Genomic DNA, 22,500 nt, shown 5'->3' on the forward strand with positions numbered 1-22,500 from the left:
TCTCTCTCTCTCTGCCTATAAGACCTGTCTGCACGACGATTTATCCCTACAGCACCGCAAATCCTTTATATGATGAATGTTATATCCCAACGTTATCAGAAAATACGATCAAGTGGTCGGAATCTAGCCCCGAATGGAAGGTTACCCTGGTCTCTCGCAAGCACCAACATGGGGGAAATCTGAGGTTCCTATCGCCGAGTCGAAAATCGAAGCTTGCAGACATTAAAGGCGATTCGGCCGGCAAAATACACATAATTCCTACGGATGTCCCGCCAGCCAAAAACAACTTCGATTAAGAGATGAATGTAGATTAAAATATCGAACGGAAACGGGGCCGAAAGGACGGAGAAAAGGTGAACAACAGCCAGAAGGGAGTATTAAAAAGAAAGGTTGAAACTGTGTCAATCACCTCCGGGGTGGCTGCGGATTTGGCTAAGAAGATTTTTTTCATTATCTGTGAGTGTCATGAGGCAGAGAATCTCAGCGTTAAGTGCCTACATGAAGGCTCTTGAGGCGTCTAATGTCGCCTCGAGAGAAACGGTGGAGGATGTTTGTAATTAAAGACATGTACACAAAATATTGTTTTTTTATTTCTGAAGCAGACACTGCGGGTGAACATTACCGCTGTTGTAAAGTCAAAGTAGTAGTGAATCTGCTGTTCTCATGAGCTAAACGATATTGCTTGCTTGTTTCATTTAACTTTGACTTTTGTTGTTTACATTAGACAATTTCTCTACGATCGCGATGTAGTTTCTCGAACAAACGCCGTAGGCGTCCAAGTAGTCCACGAAAGCAGAAATTCAAAAACGGATAGACTGGAAAGGCTCCAAAATTCTAAAACAAATCCCTTGTATCACTTGAGTGTTTCATTCAAATCTGACTTGTCGGTCTTTGTTAACACTTGGCAATTTCTATACTTCATCTTCTTTTGTCTGCGTTCATGGGCTGAAACTCCCACGTACATTCGTGGTTTTGCACGAGTTGGTTTTTACGTGTATGACCTTATAGGCAGCCATACGCCGCTTTCGGTAGAAGCATGCTAGGAAGGTTCGTGTTTCTATAACCCACCGACATGGATTACAGGATTTTTTTCCGTGCGCACGTGGTCTTGTACTTGCGTGTACAGACAAAGGGGGATAAGGCATTATCAGGTCTGCACATACATTGACCTGGAAGATGGGAAATATCTCCACCCTTAACACCACAGGCATAGTGTATCCATGTAAAAGTCGGTAGGTTTTGTTTCTCAAAATCTGTCTTCCTTATGTCATTGTTTTTTTAATGTTTTTTTAATTTTATACATATTCTGGCAGGCCTTCTCTCAGAAAGCAACGACGCATAAAAATGGAAGCAGACAAAGACCCAGTCATACCAAATTCTCCATCTTAATAAACAAATTCAAGATGACAACCTTGCATTTTTTTCTGCCAAAAATCACGATGACAAAGAATTCCCAAGATTCATATAATATTCTTGTCATGCTGAAAGTTCCATTGACATTCTGCCAAGCGTCTAATCCTCATCAAAACACCATGCTGCCGTTTCTAAAGATCAATTGTGTTCACAACCCCCTCCCCACATCCCCTGGAGGGATTTGATTCCATTTGGTTCGCTCCAAATAAAAGTGTGAACAACATGAAAGGTACAATGACTGCGCTAGCGCGCGCGGGCATGTGCAAATCTGTTTACCCCAAAACCTTGACAAGAGTAATGGTCAAGCCAAAAATAGTAATCTCATGACCAAATAGTAACCCAGGAGTTACAAATGCCAACATTAGCAATATTAATCTAAGTTGAAGCACGTTTGGAAATCGTAATCCGTACTCTAATGGAGTATTTTTTCCCGAAATCCTACAAAAAATAGTAATAAATTACTCCAAAATAGTAAGGGTAAACAGGTATGCATGTGTGTGTGTATGTGTGTGTTTGTGTGTGAATGTGTGTGTGTGTGTGTGTGTGTGTTCAAGTGTGAGTGTGTGTGTGTGTGTGTGTGTGTGTGTGTTCAAGTGTGCACATGTGTTTGTTTGTGTGTGTGCGCGCGCGTGCGCGTGCGCGTGCGCTTGGATGCGTGCGTGCATCACTGCATGCGGGTGTGTTTATATACAGGTGCGGGTATGTGCCAGTGCAGAAACAGATTGAACATATAAGTTATTGCATGATTGTGTACACAAATCATCCGATGCATCCGTGTGCTGACTTATACCGTTTTTTACTCTCAATGACATAGAGGAAGATACATTGTTTGGTTAATCATGGAAGTCTTCGTGCGTTGCAGCAAAGGTCAAGAAAAAAAGAAAAAAAACCCCACTCACCTATCAATGGGATGGATGCAGCAGCCCTGGGCGTGTAGTCAGCCAATAACAGAAGCAGGACGAAAAACGCCAGAAATATGTTCATTCCTGAAACACACAATTCACGCCAAATTCAAAGTGCTAGCGGAATAACAAAAAATAGAAAAGGCACAGAACTGGCAGTGTTGCATCCAGCGGAACACTAAAAATACCACCAACAACAAAAAACTGTTCACCAATTTTCATCAAATTTAATAATGAGAATTTGGGGAGCTACACAATTACATTTTTGTGTATCAAAAGAAAGATCAGAAATAACCAGCAACTCCTGGATTTTGATGCTTTTAATAAAATTACCCCAGGCCATTTATAATCTCGTGTGTGCGAAAAGCTTCTTCACTTTTTTATCACTATCTTTTATGTCACTTCTCTCTTTTCAGTTTTGGAAAAAGAAACAAGTCGCGTAAGGCGAAAATACAACATTTAGTCAAGTAGCTGTCGAACTCACAGAATGAAACTGAACGCAATGCCATTTTTCAGCAAGACCGTATACTCGTAGCATCGTCAGTCCACCGCTCATGGCAAAGGCAGTGAAATTGACAAGAAGAGCGGGGTAGTAGTTGCGCTAAGAAGGATAGCACGCTTTTCTGTACCTCTCTTTGTTTTAACTTTCTGAGCGTGTTTTTAATCCAAACATATCATATCTATATGTTTTTGGAATCAGGAACTGACAAGGAATAAGATGAAAGTGTTTTTAAATTGATTTCGACAATTTAATTTTGATAATAATTTTTATATATTTAATTTTCAGAGCTTGTTTTTAATCCAAATATAACATATTTATATGTTTTTGGAATCAGCAAATGATGGAGAATAAGATGAACGTAAATTTGGATCGTTTTATAAATTTTCTTTTTTTTTTACAATTTTTAGATTTTTAATGACCAAAGTCATTAATTAATTTTTAAGCCACCAAGCTGAAATGCACTACCAAAGTCTGGGCTTCGTCGAAGATTACTTGACCAAAATTTCAACCAATTTGGTTGAAAAATGAGAGCGTGACAGTGCCGCCTCAACTTTCACGAAAAGCCGGATATGACGTCATAAAAGACATTTATCAAACAAATGAAAAAAACGTCTGGGGATTTCATACCCAGGAACTCTCATGTCAAATTTCATAAATATCGGTCCAGTAGTTTAGTCTGAATCGCTCTACTCACACACACACAGACAGACAGACACACACACACACACACACACACGCACGCACATACACCACGACCCTCGTCTCGATTCCCCCCTCTACGTTAAAACATTTAGTCAAAACTTGACTTAATGTAAAAAGAAACGTTCAGTGGGACGGTTTGCAACATAGCTCACAGAACTGGTTTAAGCAGGTTTATCGTACGTTGTTCTTTTTCTTCATCTTACATGGTTATTCAACCTTTCAAAGTCTCTCTCTCTATCCCCATCCCCCCCTCTCTCGCTCTCTCTCTCTCTCTCTCTCTCTCTCTCTCTCTCTCTCTCTCTCTCTCTCTCTCTCTCTCTCTCTCTCTCTCGCTCTCTCTTCAAGACTCATAACTGCTTCTGTAGCATTCCACCCCAATCCCTAATCTGCATTATTTTAACTTCGTTAGCTGGGTTCACAATCAAGGCTTTCAATTCGAACAGGTTCCCTGGAGTTTCAACCCTTTCAAATTCAATTTTGGGTTTGGACACTGACTTCAGGAGCAGAATCAATGAGCTCATTCTTGTACATTTGTTTATTTTACTCCGTGGCACTAGAACAACAGCGAGGAATCTGCAACGTCATCGTAGTTTTACAACGGTTTTGTTTGTAGAGAAAATGTCTTCTTTTTACATTTAGTCAAGTTTTGACTAAATAATTTAACATAGAGGGGGAATCGAGACAAGGATCGTGGTGTATGTGTGTGTGTGTGTGTGCGTGTGTGTGTGTGTGTGTGTGTGTGTGTGTGTGTGTGTGTGTGTGTGTGTGTGTCTGTGTGTCTGTCTGTGCGTGTGTGTATCTGTCTGTGCGTGTGTGTGTGTAGAGCGATTCAGACCAAACTACTTAACCGATCTTTATGAAATTTTACATGAGAGTTCCTGGGAATGGTATCCCCGGACGTTTTTTTTCTTTTTTTCGATAAATACCTTTCATGACGTCATATCCGGCTTTTTGTAAAAGTTGAGGCGGCACTGTCACACCCTCATTTTTTCAATCAAATTGATTAAAATTTTGGCCAAGCAATCTTCGACGAAGGCCGGACTTCGGTATTGCATTTCAGCTTGGTGGCTTAAAAATTAATTAATGACTTTGGTCATTTAAAAATCTGAAAATTGTAAAAAAAATATTTTTTATCCAAATTTACGTTCATCTTATTCTTCATCATTTTCTGATTCCAATAACATATAAATATGTTATATTTGGATTAAAAACAAGCTCTGAAAATTAAAAATATAAAAATTATGATCAAAATTAAATTTTCAAAATCAATTTAAAAACACTTTCATCTTATTCCTGGTCGGTTCCTGATTCTAAAAACATATAGATATGATATGTTTGAATTAAAAACACGCTCAGAAAGTTAAAACGAAGAGAGGTACAGAAAAGCGTGTTATCCTTCTCAGCGCAACTACTACCCCGCTCTTCTTGTCAATTTCACTGCCTTTGCCACGAGCGGTGGACTGACGATGCTACGAGTATACGGTCTTGCTGAAAAATTGCATTGCGTTCAGTTTCATTCTGTGAGTTAGACAGCTTGACTAAATGTTGTATTTTCGCCTTACGCGACTTGTTTTTACATTTAGTCAAGTTTTGACTAAATGTTTCAACATAGAGGGGGAATCGAGACGAGGGGCCCGGGTAGCTCAGGTGGTAGAGCACTGGACTTGTGATCGAGAGGTTGCTGGTTCGAATCCGGGCCGGGACGGACACGGGTCAACTTTATGTGCAGACCCAGAGACGGTATCCATCTCCCACCCCCGTGTCACCACAATGGCACGTTAAAGATCTTGGTCATTCTGCCATAAGTGCAGGTGGCTGAATACACCTAAACACGCAGACACCTGGGTAGCGCGACTCCGTTGCTGCTAGCTTTCCACTGGGAGGAAGCGACCCGAATTTCCCAGCGATGGGACAATAAAGTAATGAAAAATGAAAAATGAAAAATGAAAAATGAGAAAAAATGTATGTGTGTGTGTGTGTGCGTGCGTGTGTGTGTGTGTGTGTGTGTGTGTGTGTGTGTGTGTGTGTGTGTGTGTGTGTGTGTGTGTGTGTGTGTGTGTGTGTGTGTGTGTGTGTGTGTGTGTGTGTGTCTGTGCGTGTGTGTGTGTAGAGCGATTCAGAGTAAACTACTGGACCGATCTTTATGAAATTTTACACGAGAGTTCCTGGGTATGATATCCCAAGACATTTTTTTTCTTGGTTTCGATCAATACCTTTGATGACGTCATATCCGGCTTTTTGTGAAAGTTGGGGCGGCACTGTCACACCTTCATTTTTCAATCAAATTGATTGAAATGTTGGCCAAGCAATCTTTGACAAAGGCCGGAATTTGGTATTGCATTTCAGCATGGAGGCTTAAAAATTAATAAATGACTTTGGTCATTTAAAAATCTGAAAATTGTAATTAAAATTATTTTTTTTATAAAACGATCCAACATTACTTTTATTTTATTCTTTATCATGTTCTGATTCAAAAAAACATATGAATATGTTATATTCGGATTAAAAACAAGCTCTGAAAATTAAAAAATATAAAAATTATGATTAAAATTAAATTTCCGAAATCGTTTTAAAAACAATTTCATCTTATTCCTTGTCGGTTCCTGATTCCAAAAACATATATATATATGATATGTTTGGATTAAAAACACGCTCAGAAAGTTAAAACGAAGAGAGGTACAGCAAAGCGTGCTATGCAGCGCAGCGCAACCGCTACCGCGTTAAACAGGCTCGTCACTTTCACTGCTTTTTGCACTAGCGTCGGACTACGGTCATTGTTAAAAATGCAGTGCGTTCTGTTTCATTCTGTGAGTTCCACAGCTTGACTAAATGTAGTAATTTCGCCTTACGCGACTTGTTTGATATTTTAATGTTGTTCTGGTTTTCTGATTTTCAGACTCTTCTCAGCTGTACACTTAAGGTACATATTTTAACCCCTGCACATACCTTTATCTGCTTTGCATTCGCTTTCCCCATTTCATATTCCACTGACATTTTATATATATATACACACACACATACACACAAACACAAACAAGCACGCACACACACACACACACACACACACACACACACACACACAAACACAAACACACACACATTACATACACACACACAAACACACACACACACACACACACACACACACACACACACACACACACATCCAACACCCCCTTCCAACCCGAACCCTACCCTACACACATTCACACAGCACCCTTAACCTCAAGATAACGGGCAAAAACGTAATTACGGTCCACACACACGTATCAGCCTATCTTTTCCCCAAGGCATTTTTAAACGAGCTAATCGGTCCCTCCCCGCGTATTGAATGTTCTTGAATAACCTTTCTCGTTCCACTTCTTCAAGGATGCCCTCCGGCTGTGAGACACACCACCAGAGAGCTAGGATGCTCTCAAAGTAGAGAAACGCCCATTATAACGTTTTTATTTGTTATTATTTACAGATTGTGAAAATGATGTCCCGAGGGCTGCACGCCAAGCCACACTAGTCCTAAAGATACGCCAGGCCACACTAGACTTAAAGACTACGCCAAGCCACAGTAGACATAAAGACTACGCCAAGCCACACTAGACCTAAAGATACGCAGCCGAACGGACGAAAGATGAACGGGATGTCACATTGATGAAAAATAAAATTAATATGAATTCTGACCACTAGAGAAGTATGCCAGCACCAAAGAAATGGGGATAATTACACCCCCCCCCCTCCCCCTCACCTCCCTCCTCTCAATAAAGAAGAAAACAGGAAATAACTAACAAACAAACAAAAACACAAAAACACCACCGATTAAAATACACACACACACAGAAACAAACAAACAAACAAAAAACACAGAAGAGCAAAGAAGCCATGTTTAACATACCTCATGATGTCATAAACTACAATTCAAAATATGTTTCAATTGACAATTGACAGTCATGCATAAAACTAACTGCATCAAACTTAGTTTGATTACCTTAAAGTTAAGTACCGTGTGGCTTTTGTGAGGGAATTTACCTGGGATCAATGTATTCAACTCACGGCTAGCAACTTTTGATAAATAAACTGCTTCAAATATAGCCTACAGACCAAGAAAAAACAACACACACACACACACACACACACACACACACACACACACACACACACACACACACACACACACACACACACAAACACAATGCAAAATTCATGTAAAAAGCAGCTAAAAGAATACCCCACAGAATCATTACCAAGACTAAATGATTCGGAAATACATCAGCTTAACTGGAACTGCTCCTTCTCATGTCTTATCCAATGGTAATCCACATGACTAAAGGAGATTAAAACAAAGAATTAAGCTCTTGTTTCCATTGACATCTCCGCTGCCACTCACCAATCTGAAGTTTAGCCGGGGACTCTGGAGGCACCCAGAAGATGACCATAGTAAGCAATGACAGCAGAGCGCAGGGCAGAATGAGAATGAAGGTGTAGAACGCCACTTTTCGACGAATTCTGAGCGTAAAGGTGATGTCCGGATAAGGCTCAGGACAGCAGGAATAGTACTTGACGTTCTTGCGGCCACTGTTGAATATGATGGTCCACTCGTTGCTTGGCGTGTAGTCCGTCGTGTCCATGGAGCTTTGACCATCGATGAAGCCCATGTCCAGCTGTGAGTATGATACAAAATACAAACTAAAACATATATATGGCCTTATATGTATACCCGATTACGCGAAATGGGCAACAATATTGCCGATTTCGCGGAATCGGCAAGTACGTGAATTCGGCACGACAGTCATCTATACCAATACAGTCGAACCTGTCGCTAACGACCAAACGTGATCGTTATAGAGAGTTGGTCGCTATGGAAAGGGAATATATACACAAACACACCTCGTTGGGTCTCTTTGAGGGTGGTCGTTGTAAGGAGGTTGTCGTTATTGAGAGGTGGTCGCCACGCAAGCCAGGTTTGACTGTCAATTCACGGGCGTTTTATTCGCCTTATACCCGCAAGAAGGGCAGCAGACCAGATGTACGGCCACTCTAAAAGCCTTCCTTCAAGACTTTGACATCCAGGTCGACTCCTGAGAGCATCTTGCCTATAACAGACTAAACTGGCGTAGTCTGATTGGTTCTGATGCCACGCTTCCCGGATAGGCCTCATCAGCCACCTCCGGACCACTCAGGCCCGAAATCCAAGCGTACCATGAGCCTGCGGTCATCTTCGACAACGAAGGACGAACAACACAACACAAGACGCGTAAGAAGTCTTGAGCTAGAACTCAGAAACCACAATTCATTAATATTTTCATTACTACAAAGACACCTTGTTAATCCTGAAGCAAGGAATCGGAAGAAGCTGCTATTGAAAAGTGTCACTGCTCTGAACTCACCTTATTCCCGTTGTAGGTCCAGGAGCCGAACTTGAGCTCGCACTGCTGCTCGTCAAAAGGGAAGAGGAGTGTGTCGAAGGAACAGGAACTGTTGAGCATGGCTTGAGGCATCCATAACACCTCGCCAGTATCTTGAACGACAACCAGGGCTTCTCGTGTCTCCTTCAGTCGATCATCAGCACTGGAGGCAGAACAGAATGACATGTAGGCCCTATCCGACTGTTCCCTACTCAGACGTAGACACACAGGCATACAGACGCGCAGGCAACCCCCCCCCCCCCCCCCCCCCCCCTCGCCAGACGATTTAAGGCAGACTGGGATCGGAAGAGCGGGATGCGGAAGAGTGGGCTGTGGCAGACTGGGATACGGCAGACTGGGATACGGCAGACTGGGATACGGCAGACTGGGATACGGCAGAATGAGCCATGGTATCCAAATCTGGCATTACCCACTCGTCCGCTTCTTGCTCTGCCACAGCTCATTCTGCCACATCCCACTCCGCTAAAGCCCACTCTTCCGTGAGAGATTGAGCTACGGCGGACTGTGATGCGGCATAATGGGCTATGGCAGAGAAGAATGCGGGAGAGTGGGGAATGGCGGAGTTGGTTGCGGCAGAGTTGGATGCGGCAGAATGGGCTATGGCTGAGTGGGATGCGGAAGAATGGGCTATGGCGGAGAGGGATGTGGCAGAACGGGATATGACGGAATTGGATGCGGCAGAATGGGCTATGGCGGAGAGGGATGCGGCAGAATGGGATATGACGGAATTGGATGCGGTAGAATGGGCTATGGCGGAGAGGGATGCGGCAGAATGGGATATGACGGAATTGGATGCGGTAGAATGGGCTATGGCGGAGGGGGATGCGGCAGAATGGGCTATGTCGGAGAGGGATGTGGTAGAATGGGCTATTGCGGAGAGGGATGTGGCAGAGTGGGCTATGGCGAAGTAGGATGCGGACGAGGTGGGCTATGGGGTGGGTCGAATGCGGCATAGTGAGATGAGGCAGATTAGAATACACCCAATACACATTCTTCTGTGTTGTGCTAAGGGACTACAGGTAGAGTAGCATTGCCGTTTATTGCAATCTATAACAATACGGACCAAACAGAGACAGAGGCGAGCTCAGAGAGAGAGAGGGAGAGAGAGAGAGAGAGAGAGAGAGAGAGAGAGAGAGAGAGAGAGAGAGAGAGAGAGAGAGAGAGAGAAAGAGAGAGAGAGAGAGAAAGAGAGAGAGAGAGGGGGAAAGAGAGAGGGAAAGAGAGAGAGTGAGAGAGAGAGAGAGAGAGAGAGAGAGAGAGAGAGAGAGAGAGAGAGAGAGAGAGAGAGAGAGAGAGAGAGAGAGAGAGAGATCGTACCCGATACTACATGTAGAACGCAACGAAACATAAATTCTATGATAAAAGGGTCTCTGTGATTTAATCTTTTGGGGATATGTCTGTGTGCTTTTAAAATTAGGTCTTCAAGAGTGGTAACGAATTTCAACAGCTTAGCCTCGAAACTCAGGGGAGGGGGGGGGGGGGGAGGGGGGGGGAAGGGGGGGGGAGGGGGGGGGGGGGGACACGGCCGTCAAATTTAGTGGAGGGCAAAAGCTGATTAATTCTCCTCCGTGAGACAAAACTTTCTAATCGGATGATGGACTAGGTATCTGAAATAGATTCACTGCGAGTGAGAAGAGGGTAACCAAGCGACGCCCGAAGACAGCACGGTTGTTTTACCGGCAGCATCGATTCCTTAGCTAAAAAGGCACAGTCATTCCTGTTTAAAAACAAGTTTGGCTCGCTAGTTTAGATCTGCCGAAGATGTTAGGTGGATAAGGCTACCCCGGTCGCCACTTGGACACATACTAAAACTTAACATCCTTAACAAAAAAACAAAAAAAACAAAAAAACAAAACCCAACATCCTGGCATGTGCGGAGTTGACTATTTGCTTTATAATACATTAATTATCAAAGTAATTAAGCCACTACTGTCCGTCACGAAATAAATTCAGCAAAGCCTTATCTATTATACACAATGAGCGCCCAGGCTGTTTGTAATCTTGGGATGGAGGAGGAGGAGAGGATGAATGGTCTTACCCCATGCAATAAAGAAAAGAAGCCTACGCAGATCTGAACTAGTGATCAGAATTGTTTATACGGGAAGCACTGTACCTTTGAAACGTTAATGTTTACCGACAACAGCGTTGACGGCTCAGACCTCTTCTTTGATTGGATCCTGCCACGGCGAGAAGTCTCTGGTAAGTATAAGACTGGTCGCTCTCTTACTTCTGTCGCGAAGAGGTGTCCTTAAAAATAACTGAAACGCAATCGACTTGAGAGCCTTTGGAGGGAACAAACAGAATTAGAGAGGTAGAGGGGTAAACTGCCAGCGACCCTAAATCCTGACCGATGTGTTAGCACAGGCTGTTGCGAACTTTCTCCTGTCGGGGGGAGAAAACAAACGAAATAATTGTGTTAGCCTCGCTTGCGTTGGTCAGGGAAGACACCGATTCTGCTTTCTATCTGCCCCCAAAAACTTTCCGGGCCGGGAGGATAACCTCCGGGAGTCTAGGATTCCCTCCCTTTTTTCTATTTGATTTCTTTTCCTCCAACTTCCGCACAATCGATGCGGGTGTAACATCATTACCTCCCCTTTGTGTGAACCAGTAAAACTTTTGGTTTTCGCAGCGGTAGGTGCATTTAAAGGGCGGCGACTCCTGCAGAACAGAGAGGGATGCCCCCCTAGCTGATCCGATCCGAATGGGAAGGAAGACACAAGATTAGAAGGGTCTGGGTGCCCCATATCCGATTGTGAGGGTTTCTAGGAGCAACACCTTTGGGAATAAACGCCACCGGATAGAGGTTTTCGACGTCGCAAACGGGATTGTGTCCGGTCAATGTACCAGACCGATAGTGGAGCGTGAGAGATACTGAGGTTAGGGAGGGTCCCAGTGTGCCGTCTGATAATTGACGTGTGACAATCTTGATTCCGAATTCGAGCAACGGTATGTGGGGTTCAGGAGCACTCCATAACATTCTGCGTGCGTTGTTTAGTTCTCTCGGGGCTGAGGTTTTGTCTGTCATTATCAGGGCACAGGCAGTGTGCATCGGGAGATATTTGTCATGACAGTTTGTCTGTTCTTCTGGCATTCTTTAGGTCCTCTCTCTCGCTCTCTCTCTCTCCCTCCCTCCCTCTCCCCCTCTCTCTCTCTCTCTCTCTCTCTCTCTCTCTCTCTCTCTCTCTCACTCTCTCTCTCTCTCTGTGCATCGGATGATATATTTCATGACAGTGTGTCTTTTCTTGTCTTGTAACCCCTTTTTGGTTTTGTGCTTCTTTTGCTGTTGCTTGTTTCCTCCCTTTGTAATTGTGGTTCCAAAAAAAGTCTCCATAGGCGAAAATAGGACTTTGTCTGTGTCTGTGCTGTCCATGTGTTGGTGAGTACCGATTTATTTTGTTTTTCAACTTTGTTTATCTCACCCACAGTCATCTTGTTGATTATATGTTTCTTATTGCGTTATATGGGTCCGCTCTCTCTCTCTCTCTCTCTCTCTCTCTCTCTCTCTCTCTCTCTCTCTCTCTCTCTCTCTCTCTCTCTCTCTCTCTCTTTCTCTCTCTCTCTTTCTCTCTCTCTCCCTCTCTCTCTCTTTCTCTCTCTCTCTTTCTCTCTCTCTCTCTCTCTCTCTTTCTCTCTCTCTCTCTCTCTCTCTCTCTCTCTCTCTCTCTCTCTCTCTCTCTCTCTTAATCTTCCGTCTTTCCGAACAATATTCAAAGTTGACACCACAGTCCGTTAAAAAACAACCTTATCTATTGATAAAAGAGACCAAAAAACAATGTACTCACATTAAAATGACGAACACGGAACGAATAACGGCGACGTTAGGTCGAAACGTCGCTGTTATTCGTTCCGTGTTCGTCATTTTAACGTGAGTACATTGCTTTTTGGTTTCTTTATTGTTCCCTCTCACGTGCAGTCGCCATTGTTTCATTACTATTGATAAAAGTACACAACATGTCAAACGAACTCCCCCACGTCAAGACCCCAACAACACTGGCGCGCCTTTGGGCCGCCGTAGCCCACATACGAAAAAGGGAGAAGGTGGCTCTTTCAATTATCTTTGTGACGGTGTTGGCGTTATCGGAACGAAACTATCGTAGCGGCCTCAGACACTGACAGTGTAGATCTAGCACTTGAACAGTCTGCCCCTATGGGCAAGTCATGGAATTAGCCTGTCACGTCTAAGAAGTTTTTTTGTGACCGTCTGAAATTTCATCAATTAAATGGAAGTCTCTGAAGGATGGCGAATAAACTGTCTGCGTGCTGAAAAAGGTTTTCACAAAGCTGTTAGGATTTTCGCCAAGCCTTCACGGTGTCTGCTTATTATAAAAAAAACACACTATTGCCGGGTTTTTTTCTTCCCACGAAGCAAATAGTCAGGCAGGAAAAGAAATACCCGGTTGCACTTTTTTTGTGTGTAAAGTCTGTTTGTGTGATATCGAAAGTTAAAGTATCAGAGCAGCAACGTGTATTGTTAAAGTGTAGTGGGTGAAATAACAACAACAACGATAACAACGACGAGGACGATAAGAGCACGAGAGAAAGTTACAGCAACACCAACACAACAGTTGCAAAAGCTATTTCAATACGCACAAGCATAACACCTTGTTCATTTGTGTCTAAGAGCAAAGTTACAGTGGAACCTGCGATAAAAGGACACCATTGGGACCAGCCAAAAGTGCTCACAATTGCACATGAACTGTCAAGACTGGTATATTTTGGTCAATATTAATGACAATGGCACAACATAAATTGTCTTTTATGGGAGGCGTCCCCGTCATCAAAAGGCTTCACATCACACATGCCTCTTTATTTCTTGTCATTTTACAAGACAAAGAATGTGCACCACAGACAATTTGACGCTCACGTGTGCAGACGTACCCATTAACGACGCAAATATTAAATGTACGATCATCCTGACTGAACTTTAGAGACAAACAACTGAACAAACAAACAAACAAGCAAAACAAAACAAAATTTGACTAAACCTTAAAAGAAAAGAAAACAAACAATAACAAAAGCCCACTCAACAACGTCAACGACAACAGGCGAAAGCTGCAGGATTGTATAATCAAACTCACAGGACAAGAACATTTTGTTTTCATTTGCATGTACACAGATTCAGTGTGATACCCACGTGACTGCAATTCAGATTTTCTAATGTTACAACCAAAAATAAATCATCTGTGGGTGAGCTGGAAAGCTTACATGATCTGTCTGATATCTTCTTGGAACTAAATTATGATACAGGCCGTCTCGGTGCATGGTTTTACCATACATTTTCCATAAAACAGCTGCGAAGAAAGACATTGCGCCACAGTTTTTCAATTGGAATATGGACCCCACGCTCGGAATGTACCAAGACAAACATCATTATTCATTACAAGACCATGCTTTTTGCATTCTATATCGCATTCAGCACTGTCCGCACCCATAGCAATCATTCTCAAGAGGGATGCAATCGGGGATATTGGTGGTGGCATACTGTGTGATGTAATAGCATTTTATACTCACAAATTGTAGAGCAGGATATCTGGAAGCCAGATTTGATCCGAAGGGATGCGAATGCTTGTGATGTTGTCGTATTTCCTTGGGTTCCATATTAGCAGCTGATCCACCCATTTCTGGAATCATCGTATTATTTGCTCATCATGTATTACTTTTGCTTTGAAATCATCATTATCACCACCATCATCATCATCATCATCATCATCATCATCATCATCATCATCATCATCATCATCATCATCATCATCATCATCATCATCATCATCATCATCATCATCATCATCATCATTAAACAAGTGTACAACAAAAACATTCTAATACATGTATTGCCATACACAACTCAGTGGTGGAAAGGAAAGGAAGAATCGGAGAGAGAGAGAGAGAGAGAGAGAGAGAGAGAGAGAGAGAGAGAGAGAGAGAGAGAGAAAGAGAGAGAGACAGAGAGAGAGACAGAGAGAGAGAGAAAGAGAGAAAGAGAGAGAGACAGAGAGAGAGAGAGACAGAGATAGATAGAGAGAGAGACAGAGACAAAGAGAGACAGACAGACAGAGACAGACAGACAGACAGAGAGACAGACAGACGGACGCAGACAGCGAGAAACGGGGAGATAGAGATACAGACAATGAGACGTGGGCGCAGAGGCGTAGGAAGAGGAAGAAATCAGCACAAACTGACAAAGCAAGGCAAAGGCAAAGTTTTAACATCACGTGGTCATTAGTTCTGTTTGTAAACATAAAACAATACCCTCTTCTTCCTCAAGCCCACTGAAGACGTACGCGGACACAAAAGACGCACACCACATATCTCCAAAACAACACTCACATAATGATACCAGACGTTGGTCTTCAGGATCTGGTTCTTCTCGTCAATGTCCATGATCTGGATAAGGGAGAGGGAGAAGTTGACCAGCATGTTGTGGTTGTGGTCAGCCACTGGCCTACCGTTGCGCCCCTGTTGCTCGTAGTTGCTGATGAGTTGCTTGATCAGCTGCTTCTCCTTAGAGGCTGCCAGACCGCCTCCTATTCCTCGGACTGAAAAGAAAGGAGTTGCTTTTATTTATGTATGTCGGTTGCTTTTCGTTTTCTTCAAGCTGCTTTTCCCCTTTACAAATCCACTTATCCTTGTGACATGTATACGTTATATTCGTCTTCCAAATCAAATATGATATTGCTTTTAAGAGCACGTTGATAAGCTTATAGCTTGTTTTGCTCCGTTTATTTAATTGATTGTACGCGGCATTGTTATTTGTAATTATCGGAATAAAAACTGTTTAAATCAAAAGAAAGGAGAGTACAAAGGTATAGTCCTTCGCGTATTTAATTGATTATACGCGGCATTGTTATTTGTAATTATCGGAATAAAAACTGTTTAAATCAAAAGAAAGGAGAGTACAAAGGTATAGTCCTTCGCGTATTTAATTGATTGTACGCGGCATTGTTATTTGTAATTATCGGAATAAAAACTGTTTAAATCGAAAGAAAGGAGAGTACAAAGGTATAGTCCTTCGCGTGAAGAAACAAATCTGCTCACTGTAAGACGTCACTGACGAGGACATAACAAATGACACATAAGAAAACAAAGGACAAAATGGCGCAGGACAGTGTGAAAGATGATACATTTGGGAGTCATTTTCAACCTTGAATGTTTCAAAGAAGGCTAAACAAGGACTTAAAAGAAACACCCGAAATAAAAAGCAATCAACAAATAATTGAAACTGCAAACAAATAAAAACATTAACAAATACAGAAGACGAAACAACCACGAGTGGACGCACAAACACGTTAAAAAACGTGCTGTACTTATTTCCGGAATCCAAAAATATATAAGTCATGTATACTCTGAAAATGTGCTCAGATAACCTCACTTGTGCTGCTCATGATTGATCCTTGATTTTCCGTGTTGATCTTTTAGTTTCAGGTTGACATATTGCCAAAATGTTTTGATATCGCTTTCGAGATGTTTTTCTACAAACAATTATTTTTTTAAAAACATCAAAAGAAGAGCTCTGACCTGAACAAAGAGATACAGTAAAGATGAAACGAGCAGAGTTCACTGCGAGTTCAAAGAAAGATGATAGGATTGAAACAAACTTCACAGTAAAAAAATAGGAACACTGACCGGTTTTTTTTTTAGCACAAGACAGAAAACGGCAAGTTTAGATAAAGAAAGAAAATGAAAAGGGAAGAATACTGAGCGGGTATTATATATAATCCTTTAAAAAAAGAAATAGATTAAATGGCGCAGAAAAAAAGCCTTCAAAAAGAAATATGTGACCCTCCACAACGGAATGAGTCGCATGTCACCTTTGCATGATTTTCATATTTTTTACATATTCCTAACGAGTTTTTTATGCTCTATCCAGTGGTGAAACCCGTTTTAGAAAAGAGTGAAAACTGTTTGAGTTATAAGCCGGTGACTAAGGTGACCCTCACACTGTTACCAGACACTCCCCGGACTTATATCAAGCCTAGCGCGGAACCGCGCGAGGTGACATGCGACTCATTTCGTGGTGGAGGGTCACATGTGAGAGGATCAAGAAAGAAAGCCGGTACAAGACATGCGTGACCTCTGCCAGATCGAATGAAAGGAATATGAGAAAGTGAGGAAAAACCCAGGTTGTTGCATTGGATTAAAAACAAAAAAAGTAATTTCAAAGTCATGTACTAAAAAAAATGATGCTGAACAGCATGTAAAAAAAACAACAGATTATGTTTCCTGGCGAAGCAAGTTTGAGATTCTGAATGGACTTGGCCCAAGTTTGTGGAAATGTAATTCTAAAGCTACGAGTTTACTACTATTATCTGTTTTTACAGACGTACAGATACACAGACACACAGTCACACACACACACACACACACACACACACACACACACACACACACACACACACACACACATACTAACACACAGACACACACACACATATATATTTCTATTGTTGTTGTTGTTATTGTTGTTGTTTTTGTTGTGTTGTGTACTGTCACATTTGATAGAGCAGCACCAAGTGGCTGCCCATTCTTGAAAAGTAGAAAGGGGAACAATTCAGTCCTAGTAAGACATGAGAGTAATAGGGATTGCCAATCAAGATGATGATCAGAAATCATAAAGAACTTTATCAAGTTATTGCTTGTCTTCTTCCCAATTTCTTCGTGTGTGTGTGTTTGTTTGTATGTTTGTTGGTTGGTTAGGTGTTTGTTTGTTTGTTTGTTTGTTTGTTTGTTTGTTTGTTTGTTGATTTGCTTGTTAGTTATTTCGTTTTAGCTGATCAAGATGACATACAACATCAAAGGACTGTATCAATGAAGTCGTGGTGTGTCCTCTCATAACTCTTTGTTTGGTTTCTGCTGGTTTCTGAGTTTGTTTTTGCCTTGTCAGTTTGCTCATTTCTTTGTTTTCTACTTTTCCTGGTGCAGGAAGAGAACAACACAAAAATAAAGGCGGATAATTTTGCATTTCTAAAAAGTCAAGCGGAAATAAGAACAAAGGACAGAAAAAAGAAAGATAACAACAACAACATGCACAAGAATATGAAACATGTTCAAAGAAAAATACACACGAAAAGGAAAAGGCGGGCCTGAATTGCCATAAAATAAAGTATTACACAAAACAAAAAGCAGAAAAAGAAGAAATACAACAGGAACAAGAAGCACAAGAACAAGAAATGGATGATGCAAAGAAAAGAATTCAAACGGAGAAGAAAGAAGGCATTATTGTCAGCTCATCATCACGTCAACACAGCCTTTGAACCATTATTTCTTCTGGTGCTTCTTCTCAATCGGATCAAGAGATATCGCATTCATGCTTCCTGATCAGAGCAATATTTCTGTTTCTGACAAGAACATGAACAAAGAGAAGAGAAACTGTCACGGGCATGAGAAATAAGGGCGACAAGAGCACAAACACATCAACAGAAAAAGTATAAGAGACAGAAGAGGGGTTAAGACAGATCAGAAAAAGGCCAATGAAGAAACATTCAAGTCTGTACAATTTTGCAAACATGAACTTAAGATGAGCGAACGTAAAGTGGTTGCGATGGGGAACAGTTTGCCGTGGGGGAGAAAGGGGGGATCTGGGGTGGGGGGGGGGGATGGTATAAGACGGTAAATGGGGGGGGGGGGGGGAGCAATGTATGTAAAGGAGAATTGGAGTACCAGGGCAATCATTGTAATTGAATCTCGTGCCATAATTACAAATAATAAATGTAATAGTTCAGGCTTCTGAAAAAGTAATAAATGGGGATGAAAAACATGGTGGAATATCAATGACATTACATTCTAATAATGAACTCATCACCAGTCTCTTAAAGAGGAACAGACAGAGGGAAAAACAATACCAGAGTAGAACATAATCTAGAAGAAGCTTAGAATAACAAATCAATGAATCGTGTGTCGTGATTACAAATAAGACATGCTAAAGTTTAGCACTCTGAAAAGGAGTAAAGCATAGAGAGAAAAAACAAACATGTTAGAACATCAATGACAAATCCTTCGATTTACCCATCATCGTCAACACAAAAAGGAACATGAAGCTGAGACACAACAAGGTGCTAAAATAAAACAGTAAAGCCAAGACGAGAAAGGTGACCAGGCACGTTTCATGATATTGAGGATTGCAGTTTCCCTCTCACACACAATATTCCAAAATAATAAATAGTCAAACAGGGGCCAAAAAACAGTTTGCACCAAGAGTTCAACTTTTTATCTATCCAAAACAGTAAAAAAAATTATATGAACATTCGTATTTCCAAGATGATTGGCGTTCCAAGACGCTATATCCTAAAAACCCCAAAACATGCTTTTACAACTTCAGTGCATAATAACTGCCCAAAGGTGCTGTTTAAAGCAACCATTGATAATAATTTTTAACATACTCATTGAACACATTAATAAAAACGGTTAACTTGCAAATAAAGGGACAGTATTGATCAGAACAATGGTAAGATAAAGGACGCTACTTATATTTTGTACATTTTTTATCTTTATCGTTTCCTGTAGACCTCAGAAGTTCTAACCAGCTTAAGAAATCATTCTAAAATCGAAAAACAAACATCTATACAGTTTGTACGCAAAGTAGATTGATATTTGACACAGTCACACAGACATACGTGGGCTATGGGGCAACCCTACCCCCTAAATTTGAAAACGGGGTCAATTTCTTAACTGCATGCATTCAGCAAAACAATCCCTAAAAATTTATTTTTTTCACAAATGAACTTATGACTTTAGAAAAGCATTCAAAAATGCATATATACAACGCTTTTTCTTTGGTCCCAATTCAAGGGGGTGTGCTATTCTCAGGTAACACTGTGAACGCTCAAATGAGACTTGGTCACATGTCAAAATAGTAATCCCCCCTGTTGTTCATGGTTCGTTGGTGGGATTTTTTTTTATCTGAGCCATTGGCAAGCATGAAATGTCATCAACATTAGGAAAGACATAGTATCTCCCATTGTCTTTTGCGCGCAAACACTTCACACAGATCTCCTCTCGATCTGGCCCATCGGGGAAATGGGTTGACTTGGGGATGATCACCGCCCTGTATCTCTCCACCTTTCCATCCATGCTGACAAAGTCAGCGGTCACAAAGTCCCCAACTTGAATGTCTCACTGTGGGACAAAGAACCTGGTTTTCACGACTGGCACCACGCGGCATCCAGTGGCGTGTTGTGGGTAGACGTCCATTGATTTTGATAATAATTTTTATATTTTTAATTTTCAGACCTTGTTTTTAATCCGAATATAACATATTTATATGTTTTTGGAATCAGGAAATGATGAAGAATAAGATGAACGTACATTTAGATCGTTTTATAAAAAAATAATTTTAATTACAATTTTCAGATTTTTAATGACCAAAGTCATAAACTAATATTTACGCCACCAAGCTGAAATGCAATACCGAAGTCCGGCCTTTGTCGAAGATTGCTTGGCCAAAATTTCAATCAATTTGATTGAAAAATGAGGGTGTGACAGTGCCGCCTCAACTTTTAAAAAAAAGCCGGATATGACGTCATGAAAGACATTTATCGAAAAACTGAAAAAAACGTCCGGGGATATCATACCCAGTAACTCTCATGTCAAATTTCATAAAGATCGGTCCAGTAGTTTACTCTCAATCGCTCTACACACACACACGCACACACACACACCCACACACCCTCCCACCCACACACATACACCACGATCCTCGTCTCGATTCCCCCTCTATGTTAAACATTTTTAGTCAAAACTTGACTAAATGTAAAAAGAAAAAAAAATTCAAAAAAATGGGATAGCGGCGAAACGGGATTGCGCCAAAATGGGATGCGGTAGTAAAATGACGCTTGGCTTGTTAAATGTCGCCAAAATGGGACGGCGGCAAAACGGGATTGCACGAAAATGGGATATTGCGCGAATTATAAACGAAGGAGTAGGCCCTAAGTTTCTCGTACGAGATGTTTACTGGGAGTAAATATTTGGGGAGTAAAAATTTAGTTCCTTGTGAGTTCTTTTTTCGTACAAGATTTTTACTGGAAGTTTACTCCGTCCGAGTCAATTTTTCGTGGAGTAAAAATTTTGTGTTACACCGGTTCATGACCGTTGTGGTAACGAGCGCACATTGTTGTCTCTATATATTGTGTTCCTACGAATCGAAAGTACGATCGCCAAGCCAGTCTGTCATTGAAGGCAACGTTCGATATTTCCGTCTGTCAGCGTTGCCAACGTTCGACAGATTTTACTACTGTTACTCACAAACTTTCAATTTACACAATGAAATGCCAATAACATGTACACACAAGAATGGGAGACGAAGGGAAAACCTACTAGCGATTGAAATTATGCAAACGAACTCACAAATCCCTCACTTTCCGAATGCAAACGCTGCAAATCCGTATGCGTGCGTCGCTGTGCCGAACGTTGGGTTGACGAACGTTGCTGACAGACGCAACAAAACTTGATCAAAAGGCACTAAAAACGATTAAATGTTTTACTCACTGGGTGTCGCATTCCTCTTTTTCTTCCTGCAGACGATATGAAGCGGTTGAAACGTCGTTTCCGATTAAAGGCTCGGTTATTTCCGTTAAAAACGAAGTTTGCCGAACGTGTGATTCAGTCTACAGACACCGGTCGGATCACAACAAAAATGTTCATTCTTTGCGATTTTGTGATACTGTTGATGATACACCTGCTTTCCAGTGAAGAACATCAATAAAATGATGTTCACAAGCAAGAATAACAGACAAAAGCACGCGATGTGTAAAATTAGGCTTTGCTTTGCAAACAAAGCACGTGGTTTTTTTACTGACAGACACTTTCGGTGGTGATTGAAAATTTTTCCAGAAACGGTTTTATGCTCCCATTTGATATTGTTTCCCTATTTTCTCTAGTCAGAGACTAACCTTGTGTATTAATTAAATTAATAACCCCATTATCATAAGTTTTGTGTGTTATTTTTGTGTCTGTTGAATCACACTTTGAGATGGGGTCATGTGACAGAAGGAAATGGTGTCTGTCAGGATTCACACGTTCGCTTCGAAAAACGCGCTCAAATAATTGCTCAAACACAAACATTTTAGCTTTTATTTATTTTTTTGTATTGCAAATACCATACTTACTCATGCCAAGCAGAAAAAATGATGAAAATCAACACAGTAAGCAAGTAATTTGAAGGCAAAGTTTACACACATCAAAAAGTCTGATTACCGTGAAACCTGCCACCATACCCACGACAAAGTCCGCATTGAGTACAATTCAAAGTCCCCCCAAAATACAAATTAAAGCAAACTAGTTTTTGTGATAAGAATTGTTTGTGTACATAAAAAAAACACACTTGTAATTAACAAAATCTCTTCGACCTAAGGCTTGTAGAACAGTCACAAATTGTGCCAAACGAAGAAGTGGAGGAGGTGGAGAAAACAGACGAAAAGTAAAACTACAAATAGTCAACCTGAAGAAACAAGAACAAAAACAGTTGTATTGCTTAAGAGAAGTACAACGAAAAGAAAATAGAAAGAAGAAAAAAAGTCGATAAAAAAAAACACTAAAACTCAAATCAAACCATTGAGCTGAAGCGACTAGA

The 22,500-nt window shown here is 41.3% G+C and overlaps 1 protein-coding gene across 1 annotated transcript in view; it reads right to left on the bottom strand.

The window, feature by feature from the left end:
• Nucleotides 1-22,500, bottom strand: part of LOC138959519 (neuronal acetylcholine receptor subunit alpha-3-like) — a 64,303-nt gene that overhangs the window by 10,835 nt on the left and 30,968 nt on the right. The window contains exons 3-7 of the mRNA XM_070331043.1: nt 15,264-15,472; nt 14,448-14,557; nt 8,898-9,078; nt 7,898-8,171; nt 2,313-2,399 (exon numbers count right to left, since the gene is read on the bottom strand). Of these exons, the coding sequence (XP_070187144.1) occupies nt 2,313-2,399; nt 7,898-8,171; nt 8,898-9,078; nt 14,448-14,557; nt 15,264-15,472 (861 nt within the window). The remainder of the gene's footprint in view (nt 1-2,312; nt 2,400-7,897; nt 8,172-8,897; nt 9,079-14,447; nt 14,558-15,263; nt 15,473-22,500) is intronic.

This window comes from Littorina saxatilis, linkage group LG2 (assembly GCF_037325665.1).
Source record: "Littorina saxatilis isolate snail1 linkage group LG2, US_GU_Lsax_2.0, whole genome shotgun sequence".
NCBI lineage: Eukaryota > Metazoa > Mollusca > Gastropoda > Littorinimorpha > Littorinidae > Littorina > Littorina saxatilis.